A 23,323-nucleotide genomic window follows, 5' to 3' on the forward strand; every position below is an offset into this window, starting at 1 on the left:
CAGCGCACTTGGGACCCCTGTGCTTCGGAGCTGTGCCCTCTCACCAGCACCTCCCTGTGAAGCCTTCTGGGCCCCTGGCCCCCCAGCAGGTACACGCAGGTCAGGCCCTGTGCCCTGTGGTGCCCTCCCTGGGCCTGCTGGTGTCCCTCTGAGACCAGGTGGCTCTGTAAACACTGGGGGTGGGGCCCATGTGGCAGAGGCTGGGGCTCTCAGGGTGCACAAGTTCAGGAAGAGGCGTGTGTTTCCAGGTCCCCAGCCAGCTGCTGCGGGAGGCAGCCTGGGCTTCCAGCGTCCCCAGCGGGCTTCCAGACAGCTGGCTGCAACTGGCTCCCACAACCCCCCGGCCACCCCTTCCCCCCAGCACTCAGCCCAGATGGTCACGTCCCCATCCTGCCCTTCCAGGCAGCCCTGTTCCAGACACACGTGAGCACGGGTGCAAACACAGCTCATGCATGTGCTTTCCAGCATGCCGCCTCCCACCCCCCGGGGTAGAAATCAGCCAGACCCTAACTACAAACAGCCCCCAAACTTTATTATAAACAGGCTATGGCTCCCCAGCAAAGGCACAAAGAGGCCAGAGTGGTGCCGGGCAGAGGCCCCAGGCCCTCAGAGTCCGTGTGCAGCTGGGCACAGGGCCTGGTTAAGGCAGGCCTGGCAGCGCGGGCGGAGAGGCAGGCAAGTCTGCTGGCCAAAGCCCACCAGCAGTCCATTGATCTCACTCCACAGCTCCCTGTGAGGGTGGGAGCCATCAGTGTGGAGGGAGGGTGACAGGGAGGGTGAGAGGGAGGGGAGCCCGCCCTGCCCCACCCCCACTCTGCACACCTGGGCAGCCACTCCTCCAGTGCCCTGCGGGTCTCCTCCGGGGACTTGGTTGCCTTCTTGGTCCATCTGAGTCGGTTTACGATTCTGTGCACGTGTGTGTCCACTGCTGCTTGGAGACGGGGCAGGGTGAACATGGGGCAGGCTCACAGGGCCAGACTGCCCCATCCCTGCCACAGCTCCCAGTGCGGGTTGGTGGGGGGCTGAGTCTGAAGCCTGAGTCCCCCTACACACCTCCCCAACCCCTGCTGGCTTCTGAGGAGGACCCAGAACTGCGCAGGCCTGAGAGAGACTCACATGGGCCATCCCTGCTGCTAGGCAGGGGCTGGAGCCAGATCCAGAGGACTTGGGCCTTTTTCCTGTGGTGCAGGCAGCAGTGCCTCCTGGCCCAGGCACCGGCCATGGGTGCCAGGCTGGGTGGCAGCAGCTTGACCTAGTGGGCTGGCATGAAGTCACTGCCCGCAGAGCCAGCACCTGCCACTGCACCATCAGGGATGGAGCGGGGAGCACGGCCAAGCCAGGTGCAGCTGTCGTGCACCCGGCCAGAGCCCCGGCTCCCCCTGGCCGGCCACCCTGGGGCTTGGCCTGGGCACCTGCTCACTGAGGCCCCCTCCCCTAGCCAGATGCAGCCCCTGCCTCCTCCTCCTATCATGTCTGCCGAAGAGAAAGCGAGTTCCTGCACTGGCCCACTTCCCCTGCTGCTGGCTGCCTGGAAAAAGGCTCGGGCCCGCCCCAAACAGCGATAACGGGGGCACAGGGAGAGTAGTAGATGGAGAAGCCACACCCTTGGGTCACCACCAAGCCTCAGTTTCTTCCTCTGTAACACGTAGGTGACCGTGCCATTAAGTTATCCAGAAGCCCAGCCCAGGGCCACACCACACTTGTGGGCCGGTCCAGGAGGGCTCTGCACACCTGTGCCTCCAATGGGCGCAACTACTTCCCCTGCTTTGTGGCCCAGCTCAGAGAAGCCAAGTGCTTTGCCCAGGGTCACCAAGCTGGGAGGGCAGAGCTGGGATTGGCTGCTGTATCCCATGGCTCTGGCTCTCTACTCGAGGGGGTTTCTTCTCTCAGGAAACCCCCTGGGAAGTGGGGCCCACCCTCCCCAGGATCTCCCTGCAGGTGGCCTGGCCCACAGACAACCAGATAGGGCAGCATTCCCACACTCCTTCCTGCTGCAACCAGCTGTGGGAGGGGGCCCTTCCCCCACAGACCTGCCAGACCACTCCTAGACACGGGCAGCCGAGGACAGCCGCCCAGATAAGCTCAAGTATCTGCTGAGAGGCTGGCAGCCGCAGGAGCCCAGTGAGGGAGGCTCTGCCCTGGCCCCGCCTGGCCTGGCTCCCGCTTTTCAGGGCTTCTGGGCTCCAACCTCATCAGGTAGCCAGAGCCCTCCTCCTCTGGCGGGCACTGCAGGGAAGGGGTCCCTACCCCAGGGGGCAGGCTTCACAAGCCTCGGAAGCCCTGGGGGGATCCCCACTACCTCTCCTGGCTCCTCTGCATGAGTCCCTGAGAAGCACCACGGTGGGAGCACACAAGCAGGTCATGGGTCAAGCCCTGGTTTCCGGGTTGGCTGGGCCTGCACTATGCAGCCTCAGAAGCCCCCACTTGCTGGGCAAAGATCTGAGGAAGCAGTCCCACCCTGACCCAGGGGTCTGTCTCCACTTGGAGCTCCTCCAGTGCCAGAATGCAACACAAGGATCCAGGATAGGGATTCCAGGAAGGGCCCCCCCAGCCACTTCCTCCTCCCCCGGGGTCCCCATGTCTGCACTGCACCTGCCCCCTCTGCCCACGCTCATTCCAGAGCCTTGTGCTCTGGCCCTCTTCCCCAGCTCACGGCTTTGCACATGCTGTTCCTTCTGCCTGCAATACACTTCCTCCTCTTGGCCTGGCCAGTCCACCTCACCCTTCAGCTCTTGGCTGAATTATCACCTCCTCAGGAAGTCCTCCCAAATGCCCCAGACCAGGCCAACTCCAAAGGTGCCCTGCATGCCCCCATCAGTGTTTCTACCCCAGTGTCTCTCTCCCTCATGCAGCACAGACCCAAGTCCATCTAGGGCCTCTCCCAGAGGCCAGCATGCTATAGGAGCTCCTCAGCAAACAGGAACTCCTCCTGCTAGTACCCATCTCTGGGTGGGGTGGGCCTAGCTCTGGGCTGGGAACACCTTTCTGACCCTTTGGGCTGAGTTGTGAATGAGGAGACCTGAGCTAGGGTCACTGGTCACAAGGATGTGGGGAACCTCAATGGCAGCCAGCAAGCCTGGAGCCGGCCACTGCTGCCTCGTGGGCGCATGCCACTCACCAATGCCTGACACGGTGCCCCAGGCCACTGCCATGGCCAAGTGTGCCATCTTGGGCCCGACGCCTGGCAGCGCCACCAGCTCTGCCAAGGAGGCTGGGATGTCCCCATCATAGCGCTGCTGCAGGATAGCACTGGTCTGCTTGATGTACTTCACCTTGTTCTGAAAGATTGTGGGAGGTCAGGACTATAGCCCGAACTGGGAAGATGAGGCCCAGAAGAAACCCACAGGTGCCCAGAGCTACCGCCAGCTGTCCAGGACACACTCAGAAGCACCTGTTTGCCTCTGTCCCCCCAGTAGGTGGGAACAAGCCAAGGGCAGGAGAGCCCAAGGAAGGCCCAATGCAGGCCTAGACCCTGCCTCCCACTTGCCTGGGGCCAATGACAAGTGCATGGGGTCCGGCTTGAGTCTCCCTGCCCCATCATTCCCTACCAGAGACTAGGCTGGCTAAGCAGGACCAGCTAAGCCAAAAGATGGGCTCAACAGCACCTGGGCCTTCAGGAAGGAAGGCTGGAGCCTGGGGCTCCCCCACCAGCCACCAGGCCAGCCGGGCGGTTCCCATCCTGTGCCTGAGTGGACAGGGCTATTTAAAACCCATTTGATGAACTGCAGCCCATGCCAGTGCCAAGGGGAAGTACCCCACCCACCCGGCTGCCTTCAACAGACCCGCCCACCCACCACCCTGTACTCTGTGGCCTGTTGGGACTCCAGAGGGGAGGGTTTGTGCACTCCAGGGAAGCTTGGAGTAAACAAAGGGATAGATGGGTGGGCAGCCTTAGTGAGGAAGAGAAGGGCCAGGCGTCTGGGAAGGGAGGTGGAGGAAGGAAGGGGTGGGCTGCAAACAGGAAAGGCCAAGGAGCTCCAGCGCCTGGACTTGAGGCTCTATGGCCAGGCCCCCTGTGGGCTGGTCAGAGCGGCAGGGGCGGGGTGATGCTCCAGTGGGAACTCATAGCCAGGCCCCCATGGCCAGGGATGCCCACCCCGGCCTCCCACACCCCACAGCCCACTCAGTCTGACATCTTTCGCAGGCCAGTGGCACCCCCAGCCCCACTTGCCACGGGCTGGGCTCACCCTCCAGAAGCCCACAGGATAGATGAGCGTGCCCAGCGTGCTGTCATCCATCTGCAGGATGCTGTCCACCGTCAGGCCCTGGGCCCGCAGCCGCTGCATGGCGCCTGCTGTCACCTGGTCCTTGGTCTGGCTGGAGAGCATCAGTGACAGCAGCACCTGGTACCTCCGCACCTGCTTGCACAGTGACAGGCACCAGGGTGGGGGCGGGTCCTGGGTGCTCAGCCCAGCCAAGCCCTTTACTCATCTGCACATGTCACCCCAGGCAGTGTATGGGATATCTGCCTCCTATCCGCCCGGGCCAAGGGTGTGTGTGTGGTGTATTTTCCACTTAAGTGGAAAATAACAGCACCTGCTTTGCAAGATCACTGTGAGGCTTAAAGAATTATTACTGCATTCAGAATTGCACCCGGCACGATGTCAGTGCTCAACAGCCCTTGGTTGCTCTTGTTATCGTTATTGCTTTGCAAAGAATGCTGCTGCCCACTTTAAAGACAAGCAAACTGAGGCCCATCACTGGGTAGCAAAGTTGGGATTGGAATCAGGTTAGTCTTAGGACCAGGCTCTGGGCCAGTGAAGTGTAAGGAACTCCCTCTCTTTCTCAGCAAACATTACTGAACACCCATGATGTGCCAGCTGTCCCCTGCTAAAGGCCTGAGAGGAAGCAAGTGTCTTGTTCAGAAGGGGGTCACCGGCAGATGGGTGCCTGCCTACCTTCGGGGGTGCGCTGAGGTCATAGCAGTGCTCAGCCCCCAGCTGGTCCACGGGCGCGTCCTTTCCACTCCTCATGGCCCGGATGTTCTCCAGCTGCTGCCGCCAGTCCTGAGGCTCCCAGGCTGGTGACTGGAGATGCTCGGCCCCCTCTCCTTTCTCACCTTCTGAGGCCTCGTAGGCCACATTCAGTCTTTGAGCCTTCCGCTGACGCTTCACAGGGCTGTAGCTTTTTCTACCTTCTGTAAAAAGTACCACTTGGTCCCTTCAGTGAGGGCTACAGGTAAGGAAAAGGTGTGGGTGCTGCCCTACCTGCTATCTCATCCTACATCATTTATTCAACAACCACCCATCACCTACTACAACTGCGGGTGCTCTGGCCTCTGCAGCATGTGCTCCGGGCCAGGTCAGCCTTCCTCATGCCGTTGGCCCTCTGACCAAATCCACTTTAGCACATGACGACGCTAAGTAACAGCCTCCACCATGGTGCCCCCAATCTAGTCTCAACACTGTCAGAGAGAACTTTCTAAAATCTGAATTGAGGGGCTTCCCTGCTGGCGCAGTGGTTGAGAATCTGCCTGCCGATGCAGGGGACACGGGTTCGAGCCCTGGTCTGGGAAGATCCCACATGCCGTGGAGCAACTGGGCCCATGAGCCACAACTACTGAGCCTGTGCGTCTGGAGCCTGTGCTCCACAACAAGAGTGGCCACGATAGTGAGAGGCCTGCACACCGTGGTGAAGAGTGGCCCCCGCTTTCTGCAACTGGAGAAAGCCCTTGCACAGAAACGAAGACCCAACACAGCCAAAGATAAATAAATAAATAAATAATAATTAAAAATGAATATCTGCTGAAAAAAAAAATCTGAATTGAGTTGTGTCACTTCCTGTTTAAAACTCCTAATTCTGTCCTGGCATCAGAGCTCCTGCCTACTTGGCTGGCATTATCGCGTGCCTGTCCCCCCCAGCCATGCTTCTGCCCAGTGTGTCATCTTGTCTGGACTACCCCTGGGGTCTTTGGGTGTCTGTGGGAATCCTCCTCTGGACACTCCTTCAGACGTCCAGGCAGGACATGTGGCAGGGGCCCTGTCGTTCTCACCCACCGCTGAATCTCAAATTAGGTCCTTAAAAAGGACGTATGTAGATCCCTAATAACGACATAAACGTAAGGAAAGCCACGCCGTTTCCCATTTTCTCTCAGAGGCACCCTCTAGCAGCAGCGGGAGAAAACTTCTGGCGGGGAAAGTCCTTGGCATCGGGCCCCTGAGCTGGAAGCAGCTATGAGGACAGGGCCGGTTTGCCTCGCAATCAGCCTGGCACAAGTGGAGTACCCTAGGGCATGCTAGTGGGACAGGGAGAACTTTCTTAACAGGACGAAGGTGGGGGAGGTGGGAACGCCTGAACCCAGCCCGTCTCCTGGGAAAGAGCTTAGGGCGGGAACTCACGGCCCCAGACCTCAGTCTCCTGCAGGCCCCCACCCCGCCTCTCTTCCTGTGCCCCCGCGCGGGCGCGGCGCTACCTGCAGCCGCCTCTTCTCTCCGGAGCGGCGCGGGCTTCTCCCTACTTCCCTGCTGACCGGTCGCGGGTCCCCGGCTTCGGCTGCGGGTCACCATCCTCACGCCCACCGCATTCATGCTGGATTCCTGCGGACTACACATCCCGGCGGCCCCCGGGACCCCATCACGTGACTAGCACTCGCCCAGCCTTTCCTCCAGAGGGCGGTCCTCGGCGCCCTCCCGCTGCCGGAAGTGCAGGTCGCGCTTCCGGCGGCGGCTTGTGGCCTGGGGTGTGCTTGGTTCTCGGCGCCGGGACTGCCCCGCGCGCTGCGGGCGCGGGGAGTGGTAAGTGGCTCGAGGAGTCCTGACCGCCGACTCCGACGGGGCAGCGCGGAAGGCTGCCTCTCCAGGCCTGCTCGGCACTGAGGCCGTGGGGGCGGACCCCCGCAGTGTCAGGCCCGGCTCTCGGGCGCGCCCACCACAGCCTGATTCTGGAGCTCCAAGCATTCCTTGGTTTTTATTCATGGCGGGTGCGAGGGGGTCCTTGCCCCCAGCGTCCCCCGACAGTCCTTCTCCACACGGGGAGAAGAGAGATGGCAAACGTCAGGGCTCCCTGGACCCCGCGGCGGCCGCCCCCGGCCCCAGTTCCTCTCCCTCACTCCATGCACTGAGGCGGGCGGACGGCCTGGCATTTTCCGGGTTTATTTCTGGCCGGGACCGCGCCTGGCTGTGGTGGAGTTCTCTCGGGGGCTGTGGGAGTGAAGAAAGGTCGTGCCCACCGGAGACCTAGGGTTCGCGGGTGGCCGGCGGTCCGCGGCGGGGCAGGTGGGTGGAGCCGTCCCTGAGATCTCTGCCTCATTGTCGGCACAGAGGAGTCCTCTGATGCGTCCCTGCCCAGCATGGCCAAGCCAGCAAGCAAAGATTCAGGCTTGAAGGAGAAGTTCAAGATTCTATTGGGACTGGGAACTCCAAGGCCAAATCCCAGGTCTGCAGAGGGCAAACAGACGGAGTTTATCATCACGGCGGAAATCCTGAGAGTGAGTGAGCTGCCTGGGTCTTCTCTGCTAGCTTAGTGGGAGGTGCAGGGAAGGCTGAGTTTGGTCTGTCACCAGGTTCTGTGCAACATGGGCTGCTGGTGACCGTCTGTGGGGCTGCTGTCCCCAGTACCATGGTGACATATGTGTCTTTTCTCTGGAAATTCAGGAAGTCAGGATCTTGGCGACTTGGTCCAGCACACTTGAGTTAGTATTCAGATGTTGATGCAAGAAAACCTATTTTACTAGACGACCTAAAGGCCATGGTCTCCACAGGTGATTAGGGTTATGGCCAGGGGTAACTGGTAATGTGTGAGTTCCTGGGAGAAGTAAGGCTTCACTTTTTTGTCTGTGTTGGAATCTCACAGACGTGCCTACTCAGTGCTTTACCCATAAATAACGTTGAATGTTTGCACTTGTAAAGTTTCCCGTTCAGAAACAACCAAAATGCTCATCAGCTGGTGAAGGTTTAAACAAAATGTGATGCCTTCATACGATGGAGTAGTACTTGCCAAAAAGAGGAGTGATGCACTGATAACATGCAACAGCATGAATGAACCTTGAAAACATTATATTAAGTGAAAGAAGCCAATCACAAAAGCCCACATAACGTGTGATTCCACATATATGAAATGTCCAGAATAAGCAAATCCACAGAGACAAAGTAGATTAGCCTTTGCCAGGGCCTGGGGGGAGGAGGGAATGGGGAGTGAAGCTTCTTTTTGAGGTGATGAAAATGTTCTGGAATTCGTGGACCTGGTTGCAAGCACTGTGAATGTGGTAAAAACTGGATTATACAGCTTAAAGTCGTTACAGTGGGGAATTTTATCATATGTGAATTTTATTTCAATAAAAAAGTGCAGCTATGGAAGAAAAAAAAATTGTTCTTACTCCCCTAAGGTGGACTAGTCAACTCTGGTGATTCTTGGTTTCAGAAGGTTCTGCTGTGGGTCTCCAGCATGGGAAAGGCAGGGCAGTTCCTAGAGTGCTCTGTGATTGGCAGGTAAGGAGACCTGGTGTCTGAGCACTGGCCTTTCCTTCTTTCATCTCTCCAGGAGCTGAGTGTTGAATGTGGCCTCAACAATCGCATCCGGGTGATAGGGCAGATCTGTGAGGTTGCCAAAACGAAGAAATTTGAAGAGGTAGGTGTGTCTTGGTTGGGTGCCTGGAGAGATTCATGTGAGCTGCATTAAAGCCTGATTTGGCTCTTTTTAGGAGCAGGGTTGACAGCTGACTTCACTAATGAACTGATACGCACCATTTGAGGGAAATTTAGTCTTCATCTTAGAGATGAGGAAGCTTCTGGAAATGTCCTGAGCATAACCCTGAGAGGCCGGTCACATGTGGAGGTGGGGAGCAAGGGGATTAGGCTCTTTTAGAAGATCCAAAAGTGGTTTTGTGGTGGCTTACAGAAACGCACGCTCACTTGTCCTCTCACGTTACAGATTCGCAGGAAGGAAAAATAGGGGAATGTCAGGAGAGCATGTGGTTTCACTGAGAACAAGCCCAGGCACACCAGTCTCTTGTCTTTCTGGGAGAGATGTTTGGGTGGTATTAAGCAGCCTCACAGACGTAGGAGTATTTATTTTGGGCAAATACTTCTAGGCTGTCTCCAGATGTCCTGTGGACAGAGTGGGAAGCTGCCTGCCGTTAGAGTTCCTCAAGGGCTCTGCTCTCGCCTCAACCCACTTTTGTGTGAGTGACACAGGAGGAAACATGGGTCTCATACCTGGCGGGTTCAGATTTGCTCAGGGGGAGAGGGACCACTACGTCCTCTGCAGGTCATCTGAAACGTGCAGGCTGCACGTGACCAGGGATAAGTGTGAGGATAGGCATCTATGTTCTTCAAGTTGTCTGTGTACAATAAGTACAGAAAGGGGAGCCATGTCAGAGCTGCCATCAAGTGAATAGACAGATAGGCCTAAGAGGCTGGAGTAGTCCACGGGCTCAGTGTCTGTGTGCTCTTGTGGCTTAGGTTGCATCAATAGGAGTATTGTGAATGGGACAAAGGAAGTAAAACTTCCAGTGTATTCCAGTGTATGACCGAATAATGTTGGTCAGACAACATTGAAAAGACATTTTAGTTCTCCTCTTAAGAGGAGTGAGCCCGGGAAAGGGTGAGTGGTCTGGAAACTCTTGCTGGAGGGAGTCAGGGATGGTTAACGTGGAAAAGGGAAGCTGACACAAGAGAGACTGATTCTGGGAGCTGAGGGGAAAGCACCCAGCAGCTCCCTCGTGGGCTGGGTGGACTTAGGAGGCAGATTCCAGAAGCCTGGACAGAGTTCTTAGCAAGTCAAGCCAGGCAGCAGAGGCAGGGTTGGGGTGGGGTATTGAGTGGCCGGAAGCTGGTTTGTTTACACAGGGGAGATCCAGAGCATGGGATTTCTGGGTCAGGCTGCAGGCCCGGGGACCACTGTGGTACTTCTGGTTCTGAGACTCTTCCAGTGGCTTTTCCCATGGAGCTTGAGCAAGCTCTCAGAGACTCCCTGCTGATCTCTGGGGGCAGCCAGGACGGCCTCCCTGGCCTTCCTGTTTTCCTCCCTCCCCTCAGACTATGGCCTGGTGAGGGTTAAAGGGACCTGTGAGGGTTCGAAGTAGCTTGGAGCTGTTCCCCTTGTCAGGCTCGTGGTCGCTGTGGGCTGTGACAGGTACATGAGGGCTTTAGAGGAGTGAGTTCTAAGTAAAAAGACCTCGTTGTTCTGCTCTGTCCTTTGCCCATGGAACTGTCCCTCAAGTTGAGGGGCCAGCACACCAATCCCTGTCCCTTCTTTGCCGGGCAGCACGCGGTGGAAGCACTCTGGAAGGCCGTCTCAGACTTGCTGCAGCCAGAGCGGCCGCCAGAGGCCCGGCACGCGGTGCTGGCTCTGCTGAAGGCCATCGTGCAGGGGCAGGTAAGGGTGGCCGCTCTGTGCCTTGGGGGAGCTGGGGCGGGCCACGTGCTGACTGCTCCTGCAAGCCATGCTTGGACCCTCGTCTTTGGCGAGAGCACCAGGCACAGGTTCGCTGGTTCCCAGAGGCCCTGCAGCTGGACTGCCCGAGTGGGCGTGCTGGTGTCACCTCTAGTATCTGTGTGACCCTGGGCAAGTCACTGGAGCCCCCCGAGCCTCCACTTCCTCTCCTCTAAAGTGGTGATGCTTGTCATTCCCTTTTTTCTGGGACGTTTTGGGGAGTAAATGAGGCAGTTCACCCAAAATGTTGAGAATGGCTCCTTGCACGAGTGAGTTGTTGTTTTCTTGCTCTCACTGACCTCCTGCCCCTCACCATGGGCTCCTGCCCCTTGCTCACCGGCTCCTGCCCCTTGCTCACCGTGCTCCTGCCATGGTGGAACACCCAGGCCACCTCTCGCCATTCCTGCTTGGAAGGCTTCCTCTCCTCCTGGCCTGTTATGCCTTCACACCCCGCTGCTCAGAGAAGTCCCCATTCTCAGCTTGGTTAGGTGGCTCGGTGCCTATCATCATTCTGTGAGCATCCCTCAAGGGTGGGTGCATTGGCTCCTGCTGTGTGCCCAGACCTGGGTGCATAGTAGGTGCTCCACACACACACACTGGTCAAACGATGACCAGTGCGCCTGATCCCCTACCCAGTTAGTCCCTCACAGCCGCTTCCTCGGGGAGGGAGAAAGGGCCCCAGGGTTGGGAGTCTTGGAGCCCACGGCACTTCTTGGACTTCTCACAGCTGCTTGGGAAACCCAGGGGGATCCTGGCGGGACTGCTGACCCGATGGTTTTGTCTTCAGGGGGACCGCTTGGGCGTTCTCAGGGCCCTCTTCTTTAAGGTCATCAAGGATTACCCCTCTAACGAAGACCTCCACGAGAGACTGGAAGTTTTCAAGGCCCTCACGGACAATGGGAGACACATCACCTACTTGGAAGAAGAGCTGGGTGGGTGCCACGTTGGGTGTGAGGTTTCTCTGGCCTTGGTGATCAAATTTAATATGGGATGCAGGAAGGCCTGTCGGGCCCAGAGGGAGTGCTGCAGTTCACAGGGGTGGCCTGCAGAGGGCGCTGCAACACACTGGTCTGCTTATCTGTGTGCAACCAGGATCAGCTGCCCGAATCTCCCCAGGAGCTTGTTAAAAATGCAGAGTCTGGGCTTTACTCCAGACAGGCTGGCTCTGAATCCCTGGGGAGTGGGGCCTAGATGTGCCTTTTAGGCAGGCAGGAGGTGGTCTGCGTTTTGCTGTTGGGAGAGCGTGCTGCTGACCCAGGCCTCAGGCTGGGTCTTATCCAGAGTGCCCTGAGGTTTTTGGGGGGCTGGGACTGCCTCGCTGCGTCTTCCTCCTTGCCCTTTTCATGCCCGGTCTGGCCTCCTAGCCCTTCCCTTTGGTGGCCATCCTCCCTGTCATCCTTACGGTGTGAGGTTTCCATGAGTCTTGAGATTTCATGTCACTGCTGTGGGGAGAAGAGGAAGGCAGAGGAAGAAGTAAATCTGACTTGGGCCTGGCTGTTCTCTCAGAAACGGGCCTCAGCTGTTTGTCCGCCTCCAGAACAGGTGCTGACAGTGAGGATGTGGTTAGCTTTTCTGTCCAAGTTTATGTTTCTGGCAACCAAGCATTGCTTGTGTCTCCTTTGAGAGATTCTCTGTGGGGATGGGGGCCTCCTAGACACTTGCCCCGTGTTTGCACCCCCAGCATTGGGGTCAGGGGTCTGAGCATCAAATGCGCAATCGCTGCCCCTGCCTCAGCTCAGACCCCTTCCTGCATCCTGGGAGCTGGTGAATTCCAGAGTCCATGACATGCTGACCTGCTCGGGCTCCAGCTGAGCCTCCATCGGCCTCGTGCTGGCCTGCCTTTCATTCCCTGGGGACCAATGATGCTGTTTCCAGCAGTGAATAGGATGGGGACTCATTTTCCTGGGGAGGAGGTGAGTAGGAAGGACATAGCTCTCCTCTTTTTCTCCCCTAGCTGAGTTTGTCCTGCAGTGGATGGACATCGGCCTGTCCTCAGAATTTCTTCTGGTGCTTGTGAATTTGGTCAAATTCAACAGCTGTTACCTCGATGAATACATCGCATCCATGGTCCAGTAAGAAAAACGTGATCAGTAACATGCACTGATTACAGTGCTGCTGTCTTGTTTCTGCAGTTTAGCTCTGTAGGATGAATAAAGCTGTTAAAACCATCAAATAAATGGAGAAGTTAGAAGTGGACAAAGCCACTTTCCACATAGTGTTTGTAGCAGATGTATGATATTACCTGATGTTTTGTTTATTGTTACTTGTCATTTGTTCGAAACACTGTGAAACCCTGTGGGCAGAGGCTTGGTCTTGGTGCTGTACACTCAGCGCTGAGCAGTGGTTGGGTGAGGGGAGCCCTGAGGGAGGATAAGCCACTTTTTTAACTGACTTTGTAGAGGAACCAGGAAGTAAAACGGAGCCACCCAGCCTCTGGGAAGTGTCCTCTCAGCTGACTTTGTGTTTCCTCCCACAGCATGATCTGCCTGCTGTGCGTCCAGACCGTGTCCTCCGTGGACATAGAGGTCAGTAGCTGCCCCTGTCCAGGGACAGTCCCTTTCACTGTCCTTCTGGGCAGGCCGGGTGGCGTAGCAACTGAGACCCCAGGCCCTGGGGTCAAGCCCTGTGCTGCCCCTCACTGGCTGTGTGGCCTTGGGCAAGCTACTTGACCTCTCTGAGCCTCAGGACTCTCTCCTGTAAGTAAGGGCGGTTGGATGACATCCGTTGTGGGGTCATAGTTCATGATGGGATAACTCACTGTGGCTGGGATGTAAAAGTGCCTCCCAGATGCTTGCTCACTCTCTGGTTCCCAGGAAGGCTGCTTTGACAGAGGGGAGGGGCAGTCATTGCTGACCAAAGGATGGTCAGTGGAGGAAGCTGGGGGTGTCACTTCCCGGTGAGCAGGAGGCAGGGCTGGCCTGACTCTTTCTCCGCCCCACCAGGTCTCTCTGCAGGTGCTGGATGCCGTGGTCTGCTACAACTGCCTGCCGGCCGAGAGCCTCCCCCTGTTCATTGTCACCCTCTGCCGCACCATCAATGTCAAGGAGCTCTGTGAGCCTTGCTGGAAGGTAGAGGTCTAAACTCTCATCCTGCAGAGTTCTTGCCCGGATGAAGTGATAAGCCAGGCTTATGGACAGGACAAGGGCCATCTTGTCCTCAATGAATAGCCATCTTATTCTCGGAGCGGCCAGACAATGGCCTGTTGAGGGGAAGCCAGTGGCATTTTCCCAGTGGCTGAGCTGAGGTCAGGATTTTGGTGGCATTTTGAGAACTCGGCTGCCCCTGTTCGGGAGGAGATGGTGGAGAGCAGCTGGATGTGGAGGGCTTCAGAGCGGTGGCCGTGCGAGGCCCCGGGCTCGTGTTTGCGAGTCTAATGACGGTGCGTCTTGCTTCCCAGCTGATGCGCAATCTCCTGGGCACCCACCTGGGCCACAGCGCCATCTACCATATGTGCCGCATCATGGAGGACAGGCGAGTGCGGGTGGCCCAGCCGGAATGGGTGAGGGTGGCTTGGTGGCCGCAGGGCCTCCTCAAGGAGGCTCCCTGTGTGGGCTCTATGCCTTGGCACAGGCTGACGCGGAGCTTCCTGTTCTGGTGGGGTGGCTGCTCCAGAAGCGAGCCCTGATCTAGGGCTCACGTCTTATGCTACTGGTCGCCTGTCCCTCTCTTCCTCCTGCCAGTAAAGTCAGAACATGCAAAACTGAGCTCCCAACCTCCCTCCCACATGCGGACCTTCTCCAGTGGGGCTGCCTCACCACCCACTTGTCACGAGGCCCTGCCTCACCTCCCCACAGCCAGACCGTCTCAGGTGGTGTTGCTTCTGCCCCTGAGATGGCTCGTCTGTCCACTCCCGGGCCCTCCCCCTCAGCTCTCACCTCCTCACTGCTCTCCTGCACCCATTCTTGGCCTCCTGAAGTCCATTCCTCCACACAGCAGCCACACATAGTTTTTCCAGCACAGATCTGACTGTGTCCCTTTTTGCTTGAAGTCACAATGGCTCCTAGTGCTCTCAGGATAAAAACCAAATGGCAAGGCCTGGATGGTCCAGCCCTGTTCAGCCTGTGAGCTTCTCGTTCCCGCCATGTTGCCCTTCTGCCACCCACCCAGGGCCTTTGCACATACCTTTCATCTTGCTGAAATGTTCTTCTACCTGGGTTGAATTTCCCTGAGTGTCCTTGACATTGTAGTGTTGCGGTTAGATTCCCTGATCGCCCTGAGCAGGTCTGCTTTCGTATCCCATGGCTTTCCTTCTTAGCTGTAATCTGAGTTGGAACCTTGGTGTTTATTTACGTGATCCTTTTGTTCACACCTGTGTCTCCTAGGCTGTCAGCACCATGATGCTGAGGGCTGTTGAGCGAATGCGTGAACGAATCACACAGTTGCTGCTGGCCCCTGTGTCCCCTGCCCAGCCCACTTCCCCAGCTTTGCTTCTGCCTCATAAGTGTAGGGACCTCCGGGGAGGCTGCCAGGAGCCTGGGTAGATGCTGGGCTGGGCCCTGCTTATATCCTGTCTTCCCGGGGAACGCTTTCAGAGCCTACATGGAAGACGCCCCACTGCTGAGAGGAGCTGTGTTCTTTGTTGGCATGGCTCTCTGGGGAGCCCACCGGCTCTACTCTCTCAAGAACTCCCCAACATCTGTGTTGCCGTCATTTTATGAGGTAACTTGGCTTCTGTACCACAGTGAGCTGGCGAGGGTGGGAAAGCTCACCTCAGCCCAACTCAGTGGGGACAGGCCTGTCAGACGGGGAGTCTGCTGCAGTGGCAGGAGGTGGGGGGGGCGCGGGGGGAACGTGTGCAGTCACTTGCTTTGCAAGTAGGGTTGCAATGTAGGGCCTTTGAAGGTTTTATTCTCAAGCAAATATTATATTTTATGAATTTCATCTTCTACAAATTAGCATCAGGACTGCTCAAGATTCCCTCTGGGGATGGTGACATGCTTGCTTTTGACAGTTTCCTTGGTCAAGTGGCAAACTTGCTCTTGCTCTAGAATGAGGCCAGCGATAATAGCTTGTGTTTCCACCGTGCCTGGCAGAGTTCGGAGCACTTTGCGTGTTTTCATGTAGCCGTCATGGCAGCCTGGTGAGCTGAGGCAATCATACCATCCTCATCTTACCAGACAAGCAGATGAGCTGTGTCATGTCCCAGCTGCCCCTAACGGGGTCCTTCTGGCCACACCCCGTCTCCTGAGCAGTGGAGGGCGTGCTCTCTGCTCATTGATTGCATCAGAGTAGCTTTCAGGTTCCTCTAGGCCAGGAAGCCAGGGGCCCAGAATTTGAAGTGAATGGTCTGGCTACGTCAGGCCCTTTGGAGCCAGTATAGAAAACACACTTCTGGGTTCCTGAGACACTACTTTTGTGGCCCGTGAGACGTGCATGGGAGCGAGGCATCTCATGCTAGGTTCCAGGGGCGACGTGCTGGGGCTTCCTGTGCATGAACACGAAAGGGCTGATGCTGTGTGCCCCCCGGGCCGTGTTCCAGGCCATGACCTGTCCGAACGAGGTGGTGTCCTATGAGATCGTCCTCTCCATAACCAGACTCATCAAGAAGTACCGGAGGGAGCTCCAGGCCGTGACATGGGACATCCTGCTGAAGATTGTTGAACGCCTACTTCAGCAGCTCCAGGTGAGGTGGGCACAGGGAGAACCGAGACAGCCGACCCGTTGGCCAGAGGGCCCCTTCCTGGGGGGCTTGGACCCATGGGGGCAGCTCCCCACCCCTCCAGGGCCCTCCCTCAGAGCTTGCTGGGCCGTGTTTTCTGATGGTTCTTGGGTGGCAACTCGCCGTCCACTGAAGATGGCTGTTTTTCCCAAATCCCCTTTATCAGTTGGAGCAGGACTATGTAATAGGTGAGCAAGGGGGGTGGGGGGCAGTGTCGATCAAGATCGAGAGAGTAACACGCCAGGTGGCCTCCATGGCCTGCAAGTGGACCCTGAAGACAGTTCCCGAAGTGTCTCGAATGCTGCCCGCAGTTGGTGGAACTTTGGAGGAGGGCGTTGACTGTGGCAGGAAGGAGGACGTGCTGGTGCAGGGGCTGCAGATGAGATGAGGCCACATATAGCATGGGCTTGGGGCTGGGGTACTGGGGCAGGCTCTAGGCAGACGGCCAGGCCCGTGGGAGGAAGGACCGGAACTCAGCAGGGCCTGGGTTCTTGTCCCTCAGGGGTGGCTGCTGGGCCAGACCATTGTCACGACCAGCTGGTCAGGCAGTGCTTCATCTTGGAGTGATGGTCTGGGAGGCCACACCCCTGGGGCCTCCAGAAGATGCGAGACCCTGAGGGAGGCATGAACACACTGGTAGTGGAGGCCTGCCGTGTGGGCACAGCCAGGACCCCTTGGGCCCCACCGTTCCCCAGTGGGAGGACCTGAGGGGGTGTCTGGATTCAGCTCATTTGAGCTGAGGACTCTGATGCCGAGTCCTTGAAAGGAGCTGAGATCCCTCCTGTGTAACCGTGCCTTCATGTTGCAGAGCCTGGACAGCCCAGAGCTCAGAGCCATCGTCCACGACCTGCTGACCACGGTGGAAGAGCTGTGTGATCAAAATGAGTTCCACGGCTCGCAGGAGAGATACTTTGAGCTCGTTGAGAGATGTGCAGACCAGAGGCCTGTAAGACCACCTCTCTCTCCAACACAGTGGGGCCTTTGGTGCTCAGGCAAGAGGGTGGTTTATGTCAGGCTGCTGGGGGAGAGGAGGGGCTGCTCAGCTCCTGGAGGTCTGGCTGTGTGGGTCTGGAGGCAAGTTTTCCGTGAGTTTGAAGTAAAAACCCTGGCAGGCTTCTGCTCCCCTGGGATTTGTGCTCCAGCAGGGAAGTCTGCCGGGCCGTCAGGAGGCTGGATGTGTGTGGGTCTGTGAGAGCACATCACAGCCTAAGCATCCATTTCCTCCCACCTGCGCGGAGGGAGGGGCCAGTTGGCTTCATGCTCAGCATATCTGCTCCCTGAAAGGCAGGCAGTCCTGGTGCCAGAAGGGCTCAGCCTGATGCAAGGCTTTTATGTGGGTTTTATTTTTTATTTCTTTATTTTGGCTGCGTTGGGTCTTTGTTGCTGCGCACGCACTTTCTCTAGTTGCGGCGAGCGGGGGCTGCTCTTCGTCATGGCGCGTGGGCTTCTCACTGTGGTGGCTTCTCTTGTTGCAGAGCATGGGCTCTAGGCATGTGGGCTTCAGTAGTTGCAGCAAGTGGGCTCAGTAGTTGTGGTGCACAGGCTCTAGAGCACAGGCTCAGTAGTTGTGGCACATGGGTTTAGTTGCTCCATGGCATGTGGGATCTTCCTGGACCAGGACTCGAACCCATGTCCCCTGCATTGGCAGGCGGATTCTTATCACTGTGCCACCAGGGAAGTCCGTTATGTGGGTTTTAAATGAATCTTCACTGCTGCCAGCAGTGCCTTTATCGTGTGGGCTCCCTACCTGGGCCTCGGGGTGGCTGGTCTCTTGGGCCAGCAGCATGGGGCCATATTTATCAAAAAACCTCTGGAAGGGCAGAGCGGCTCATTCACTCCAGGTCTTTCTTCTTTTGACAGGAGTCCTCCCTCTTAAACTTAATAACCTACAGGGCTCAGTCAATCCATCCAGCAAAGGATGGCTGGATTCACAACCTGCAGTTACTGATGGAGAGATTTTTCAGGTAGGCAGCCTCTGGAGGCCAGCCTGACCCTGTGTCTGCACTGCAGACAGGACACTGAGAGTTAGCACTTTCCTTTCCGATTCTTGAAAGTGACAGTTCTCACGGAGCAGGAAAGGACAGAGTCCTCTGAGGCCTCTGTGCTTACTCCCTCCTGTGGAGTGGTCATCGAGAAAGAGGCCAGCTCTGAGGGCCAGGTTCTCTGCCCCTTTACCCCATTCTTGGTCTGGATATTGCCGAGCTGGGCCCCACGCGGGGAGGATACGGAGTCAGTCTCTCCTGACATGGGGGCGGGTGGATCTGGGGCTGGGTCCCCTGGGAAGCCATTGGAGGTTGGGCTGCTCGGGCTGGCAGAGGGTGAGGCCGGTGGCTGGTGCACCCACCCAGCCCCAGCAGGTGTGCCCCTGCCCCCAGGAACGAATTGCGCAGCGCTGTGCGTATCAAGGTGCTGGACGTCCTGTCCTTCGTGCTGCTCATCAACAGGCAGTTCTATGAGGTGTGTATCCGTGCCGGCGCGGGAGCCCTGGGGCAGCAGGCGCGAGGGCGGCCTCCACTAGCCATGCAGGGCGTTGCTTGCCCGAGAGGCAGCGCGTGGCCCTTTCTGGGCACCGTACGCCTCCTGGGGTTGGCCTGGGACCTGGGGTCTGCCAGCGCCTCTCTGTGGCAGGCTTTGTTTCCTCATTCATCCCTCCCTTCCTCCCTCCCTTGGTGTCTTCTGCCAGGCCTGTGGCTGAGCGGCCAGGAGGGCATAGTCCCTGCCCTCAGGAAAACAGTCTTGCATGGGACGTTTTCTTTTCATTTTTGTAATCACACTCATCCTCCGGGCTCTGGGCTGATCACCAGATGCCAGGGTGGTGGTGCTAGCCCCTACCAACCTCTCTACTGCATTTCTTCCCCTCCAGTCCATCCTTCACTAGGTTTGCAGCCAGGGCCTGTCCTTTCAGAAACGGCAGCGGCCCCTGCCCACTGGGCTCTCTTCTCCAGGAGATGCGCTCGGGCTCTGCATCTCCCCTCGCTTCCCAGCACCTTCCTCACCGAGGCCTCGCTGGAATGCCTGGTATCCCTAGGACCTGCCCACCCCTCCTACCCTCTCAGCCTTCCCTTTCCCTGCATCTCTGTCCCTTGGAATTCACTCTTTTTCAGAGTCCAGCTCAGTGCTGTCTCTTTTAGGAAGCCCTCTGGGTTCTTGAGTCCCTCGTGTTGGGGTCGCTCTCGTCCTGCTCTCTGCTCCTGTAGCGCTTTGTATCTGCTTCCGTGAAAGTGCTCGTCCCGCTGCCCCGTTATAGTGGGCTCTGTGATGTCAGGGACACACGCAGAGAGCCCTCCACATGGGATCCTTCTTAATTGTGATGTTGAATGACAGAGAGGGAGCGGGGACATTCACTGCTGCATCACGTCTGAGTCTGAGCCCGTGGCCCATGCCCCGGCTGGGCCAACCTGTAGTCGTCATCATTCTCCTGAGCCGAGGGGACGCACAGAGTGCCCTGGAAGGGTCCTGGGCCTCTCAGGCACTCGCACACCCCGCCACAGTTGTCCCAAGTCTTTAACGATGTGTTAGGTGAGTTTTGGCCATGGCCAGTGGCTCACCTGTCTTCTCTTGTGCTTGGTGCAGGAGGAGCTGATCAACTTAGTGGTCATCTCGCAGCTCTCCCATGTCCCGGAGGATAAAGACCACCAAGTCCGAAAGCTGGCCACCCAGTTGCTGGTAGATCTGGCTGAAGGCTGCCACACCCACCACTTTAATAGCCTGCTGGACATCATTGAGAAGGTGAGAGCCACTTGGGCCTGGGGCTTGGGGCGTCTGGGCTGCCATTAGGACCCCTCTCTGTGGCAGAGCCCAGCGGACAGCAGTGTTCTTTGGACCCGCTGTCTCCGTTCTCTGCAGGGAGACTGCCTGGGTCTCTCCAAGATGGGGTTCCCTCCTAGCAGAGATGGGGCGGTGTTGGGAGGTCTGGCTGGGCCTGCTGCTCCTTGGCGCTGTCCTGCTGCCATGCTGCCCAGGGGTCCTGGGACATGGCTCTGTGGCTTCGGGGGAGACTGGCTGGGGGTGGGGTTTGGGTACATTGTTCTTCTGCACAGCCAGCATCCTTTTAATTTCAAAATGCATTGCAGTTTCTGAACCATGCCTTGGATGAGGGGAGTGCATCTTTCCTCTTGAGAAATAAAGGAGAAAGTATTTTTTGGTAGAAAATATCAGATCTGATGGTTGCTGCCTCAGGGAGCCTAGAGTTGGGAATTTAAATAGAGATCTCTCCGTAGGTGATTGCCCGCTCCCTCTCTCCACCCCCTGAGCTGGAGGAAAGGGATGTGGTGGTGTACTCGGCCTCCTTGGAGGATGTGAAGACTGCAGTCCTGGGACTCCTGGTCATTCTTCAGGTGGGCCTCTGCATCTCATTGGAGTGCTGCTCTTTAGGGACACATCCCCGAGGAGACCTGGGCACTCCCTGGGGTCGCAGAGAGCAGTCTGGGTGTGATCCCAACTCCTCGTTACAGTGGGGGGACCAGGTCAGAGCCCTGACCAGGTCAGGGAAGGGTGGACAAGGCCCAGCCAGAGCCAGTCTGTGGGAAACACTCCCGAGCCAGTGCCAGAACCACCACCTCAGGTCTCCCCACAGCCACTGAGGTGGGAAGGGCTGGTGTCCATTCTGGCCCCACGGTTGTTTGGTCTTTTTTTAATAGCTTTTTTGAGATGTAACTTACATACCATACAATTTATCCGTTTAGAGTATATGATTCAGTGGTTTTTGTTGTATTCGTTGAGTTGTGCAGCCATCATTAGAGACATTTACCCCAAAGCAGCTCCATACCCATTAGCGGTCACTCCTTATTCTCCCCTCAGCACCTCCAGCCCTTGGCAATCACTAATTCACTTTCTGTCTCTGTGAATTTGCTTATTTTGGGCATTTTATAGACATGGAATCACACAGTATGTGACCTCATGTGTCTGGCATCTTTCATTGAGCATAATGTCTTCAAGGTTCATCCATGTTGCAGCATGTGTTGGTACTTCGTTTCTTCATATGGCTGAGTAATAGTTTATTGTATGGATATACCATGTTTTGTTTATCTATTCATCAGTTGATGGACACTTGGGTCACTTCCACTTTTTGGCTGTTGTGAATCATGCTACAGTGAACACTCACACAAGTTTCTATGTGGACACGTGTTTCATTTCTCTAGGGGATCCACCTAGGAGTGGAATTGCTGAGTCAGCCAGTAACTCTGCTTAATCGTTTGAGGAATAGCCAGGCTGTTTTCCACAGGGCCTGCTCCATTTTACATTCCCAGCATCAGTGGATGAGGCTCCCATTCTCTCCACATCCTCACTCACACTCTTTATTTTCTGTTTTTTTGATTATCACCATCTTAATGGGTATGAAATGAAATCTTATTGTGGTTTTGATTCGCATTTTCCTAATGACGTTGAGCATCTTTCCATGTGCTGATGGGTCGTTTGTGTATCTTCTTTGTGGCGAAATGTCTGTTCAGATCCTTTGCTCATTTTTAAACTGGTTTGTCTTTCTTGAGTTGTAAGGGTTCTTTCCATACCCTGGATACAAGTCCTTCATCAGTTAGACAATTTGCACACGTTTTCTCTTCCCAGTCATTCTCGCCACGTCGTGCTCTCTGTCCTGCGTGGTGGCTGTCCTCACACGCTCCTGGTCACCGCCTGGCTCCTGAGCCTTGCTGGAGCTGTGGACTTGTCCCTTTACGTCCCCAGCAGGGCAGCGATCAGGCTTTTCCACTGGCTACCGCCCTCGATCACTGACTTGCAAAGCATTGTGGTGTTATCCATACTTAAGGTCACCTGTCAGTATCAGTATTGTGTAAAATGTAATATTTGAATCAATTGGTTCATAAACTACTTTGTAAAATGTTGATGGTAGAACAGTTTCTGTCATGTTTATACGCGATGGACTTTTATCATCTGGTGTGGAAGTTTAAAGTTTGATAAAAAATGGACGGCACCTCCTTGGTGTCTTGTCCATAGCAGCCCCGTGCTCCCTGTGCCCTGACTTGAGGGGTTGTGGGGAGCCCTGTGGCCCGGATGAACCCAGAAGCCTATACGGAGAATGAAGAAGAGATGGTCTATTGCCCTCACTTGGAAATCGAGCCCCGGCGACCCGGGGCCACAGAATCGAGCTGTTTACTACTTGAGCAAAGTCCTGGGCCAGCCTGTTTTCATTTTTCTTTTTTTGTAATTAAAAAGTAATACATACGTCCAGTTAAAACACGCGAACAGCATAAACGTAGCAAAAAGTTCGGTTCCATCCTTTCTTCCCACCAAAATGGGCAGGCAGAGCAGCGGCTGCCCGAGTCCATGGGTGTCCTTCCTGAGATGCTTGTGCTTTGTCAAGCGTGGTGTCCAACTCCCTCCGCTCTCCCTTGTGTGTGTTTTTTGTGGAAGGCAGGGATAATGCTTTTATGGGTTTTTTTTTAATTAATTAATTTTTGGGGGCTGTGTCAGCTCTTTGTTGCGGCGTGCAGGCTTCTCTCTAGTTGCGGCGCATGGGTTCCAGAGTGCGTGGGCTGTGTAGTTTGTGGCACACAGGCTCTCTGGTTGAGGCGCACGAGCTCAGTCGTTGTGGCACATGGGCTTAGCTGCCCCGCAGCATGTGGGATCTTAGTTTCCCGAGCAGGGATTGAACCCGCATCCCCTGCATTTACCACTGGACCACCAGGGAAGTCCCTATATTGTTTTTGAACCAAAGAGACACCACTCTGTTAATCATTTTTTTCTTTAAAAAGAATATCAATATGGGCTTCCCCGGTGGCGCAGTGGTTGAGAGTCCGCCTGCCGATGCAGGGGACACGGGTTCATGCCCCGGTCCAGGAAGATCCTACATGCCGCAGAGCGGCTAGGCCCGTGAGCCATGGCTGCTGAGCCTGCGCGTCTGGAGCCTGTGCTCCGCAACGGGAGAGGCCACAACAGTGAGAGACCCGTGTACCGCAAAAAAAAAAAAAAAAAAAAAAAAAGAATATCAATAAAAAAATAAGTAAAATAAAATTCAAAATAAATAAATAAGTAAATAAAAAGAACATCAGCGATAGTTTTTGAAGCACTGCTCTCCTCCAAGGCTCAGAGTACCACAAAGGGGACCCTTGGCTGTAGCTGGGTACCTTGGGTCCCTCCTGCCCCAGCACCACCCCGTAACCCCTGCCCCCAAAATCAAGTTGCTGGCAGCACCGCGAACCCTCACACCTGGCCTCCCGTAGCCTCGCTTGTCAGGGAGGTGCTCTTGACCTTGCAGAGGTGGGGGAGATGGGCTCACCGTGGGGTTAATAGCCCCAGCAGCTAGGGGAATTATCCCCTTTATAACCCCTCACGAAG

At 56.3% G+C, this 23,323-nt stretch overlaps 2 protein-coding genes across 17 annotated transcripts in view; one reads left to right on the forward strand and one right to left on the reverse strand.

Moving 5' to 3' along the window:
• Positions 1-511: 511 nt before the first annotated feature.
• On the reverse strand, positions 512-6,572 carry NTHL1 (nth like DNA glycosylase 1). Its single transcript, XM_007100074.3, has 6 exons — positions 6,413-6,572; positions 4,899-5,137; positions 4,188-4,358; positions 3,119-3,278; positions 823-928; positions 512-730 (listed from the first exon to the last, which is right to left on the reverse strand). The coding sequence occupies exons 1-6, from the start codon at positions 6,549-6,551 to the stop codon at positions 607-609; spliced, it is 939 nt and encodes a 312-aa protein (XP_007100136.1). The 5' UTR covers positions 6,552-6,572; the 3' UTR covers positions 512-606.
• A 54-nt stretch (positions 6,573-6,626) lies between these two features.
• Positions 6,627-23,323, forward strand: part of TSC2 (TSC complex subunit 2) — a 37,643-nt gene continuing 20,946 nt past the window's right edge. For 8 of the 16 annotated variants that reach the window (XM_028497980.1, XM_028497981.1, XM_024123451.2 and 5 more), the window contains exons 1-17: positions 6,627-6,734; positions 7,260-7,426; positions 8,479-8,565; positions 9,029-9,118; positions 10,204-10,314; positions 11,159-11,303; positions 12,326-12,443; positions 12,848-12,896; positions 13,314-13,439; positions 13,769-13,842; positions 14,904-15,030; positions 15,851-15,994; positions 16,839-16,976; positions 17,891-17,994; positions 18,406-18,487; positions 19,604-19,759; positions 20,251-20,367. In XM_028497980.1, the coding sequence (XP_028353781.1) occupies positions 7,289-7,426; positions 8,479-8,565; positions 9,029-9,118; positions 10,204-10,314; positions 11,159-11,303; positions 12,326-12,443; positions 12,848-12,896; positions 13,314-13,439; positions 13,769-13,842; positions 14,904-15,030; positions 15,851-15,994; positions 16,839-16,976; positions 17,891-17,994; positions 18,406-18,487; positions 19,604-19,759; positions 20,251-20,367 (1,806 nt within the window). In that variant the 5' untranslated portion in view covers positions 6,627-6,734; positions 7,260-7,288. The remainder of the gene's footprint in view (positions 6,735-7,259; positions 7,427-8,478; positions 8,566-9,028; positions 9,119-10,203; positions 10,315-11,158; positions 11,304-12,325; positions 12,444-12,847; positions 12,897-13,313; positions 13,440-13,768; positions 13,843-14,903; positions 15,031-15,850; positions 15,995-16,838; positions 16,977-17,890; positions 17,995-18,405; positions 18,488-19,603; positions 19,760-20,250; positions 20,368-23,323) is intronic. The other 8 variants (XM_028497982.1, XM_007100071.3, XM_055090953.1 and 5 more) reach the window with 1 other exon arrangement.

Source organism: Physeter macrocephalus, chromosome 14 (assembly GCF_002837175.3).
Source record: "Physeter macrocephalus isolate SW-GA chromosome 14, ASM283717v5, whole genome shotgun sequence".
NCBI classification, from domain to species: Eukaryota; Metazoa; Chordata; class Mammalia; order Artiodactyla; family Physeteridae; genus Physeter; species Physeter macrocephalus.

Excerpts from the sequence above, each read along its gene's own strand:
- NTHL1 (XM_007100074.3), bottom strand. The coding sequence starts at position 6,551 with ATGTGTAGTCCGCAGGAATCCAGCATGAATGCGGTGGGCGTGAGGATG. Across the intron at positions 5,138-6,412 it reads GAGAGAAGAGGCGGCTGCAG|AAGGTAGAAAAAGCTACAGC; the intron begins GTAGCGCCGCGC and ends TACTTTTTACAG. Across the intron at positions 731-822 it reads CTGGAGGAGTGGCTGCCCAG|GGAGCTGTGGAGTGAGATCA; the intron begins GTGTGCAGAGTG and ends CCACCCTCACAG.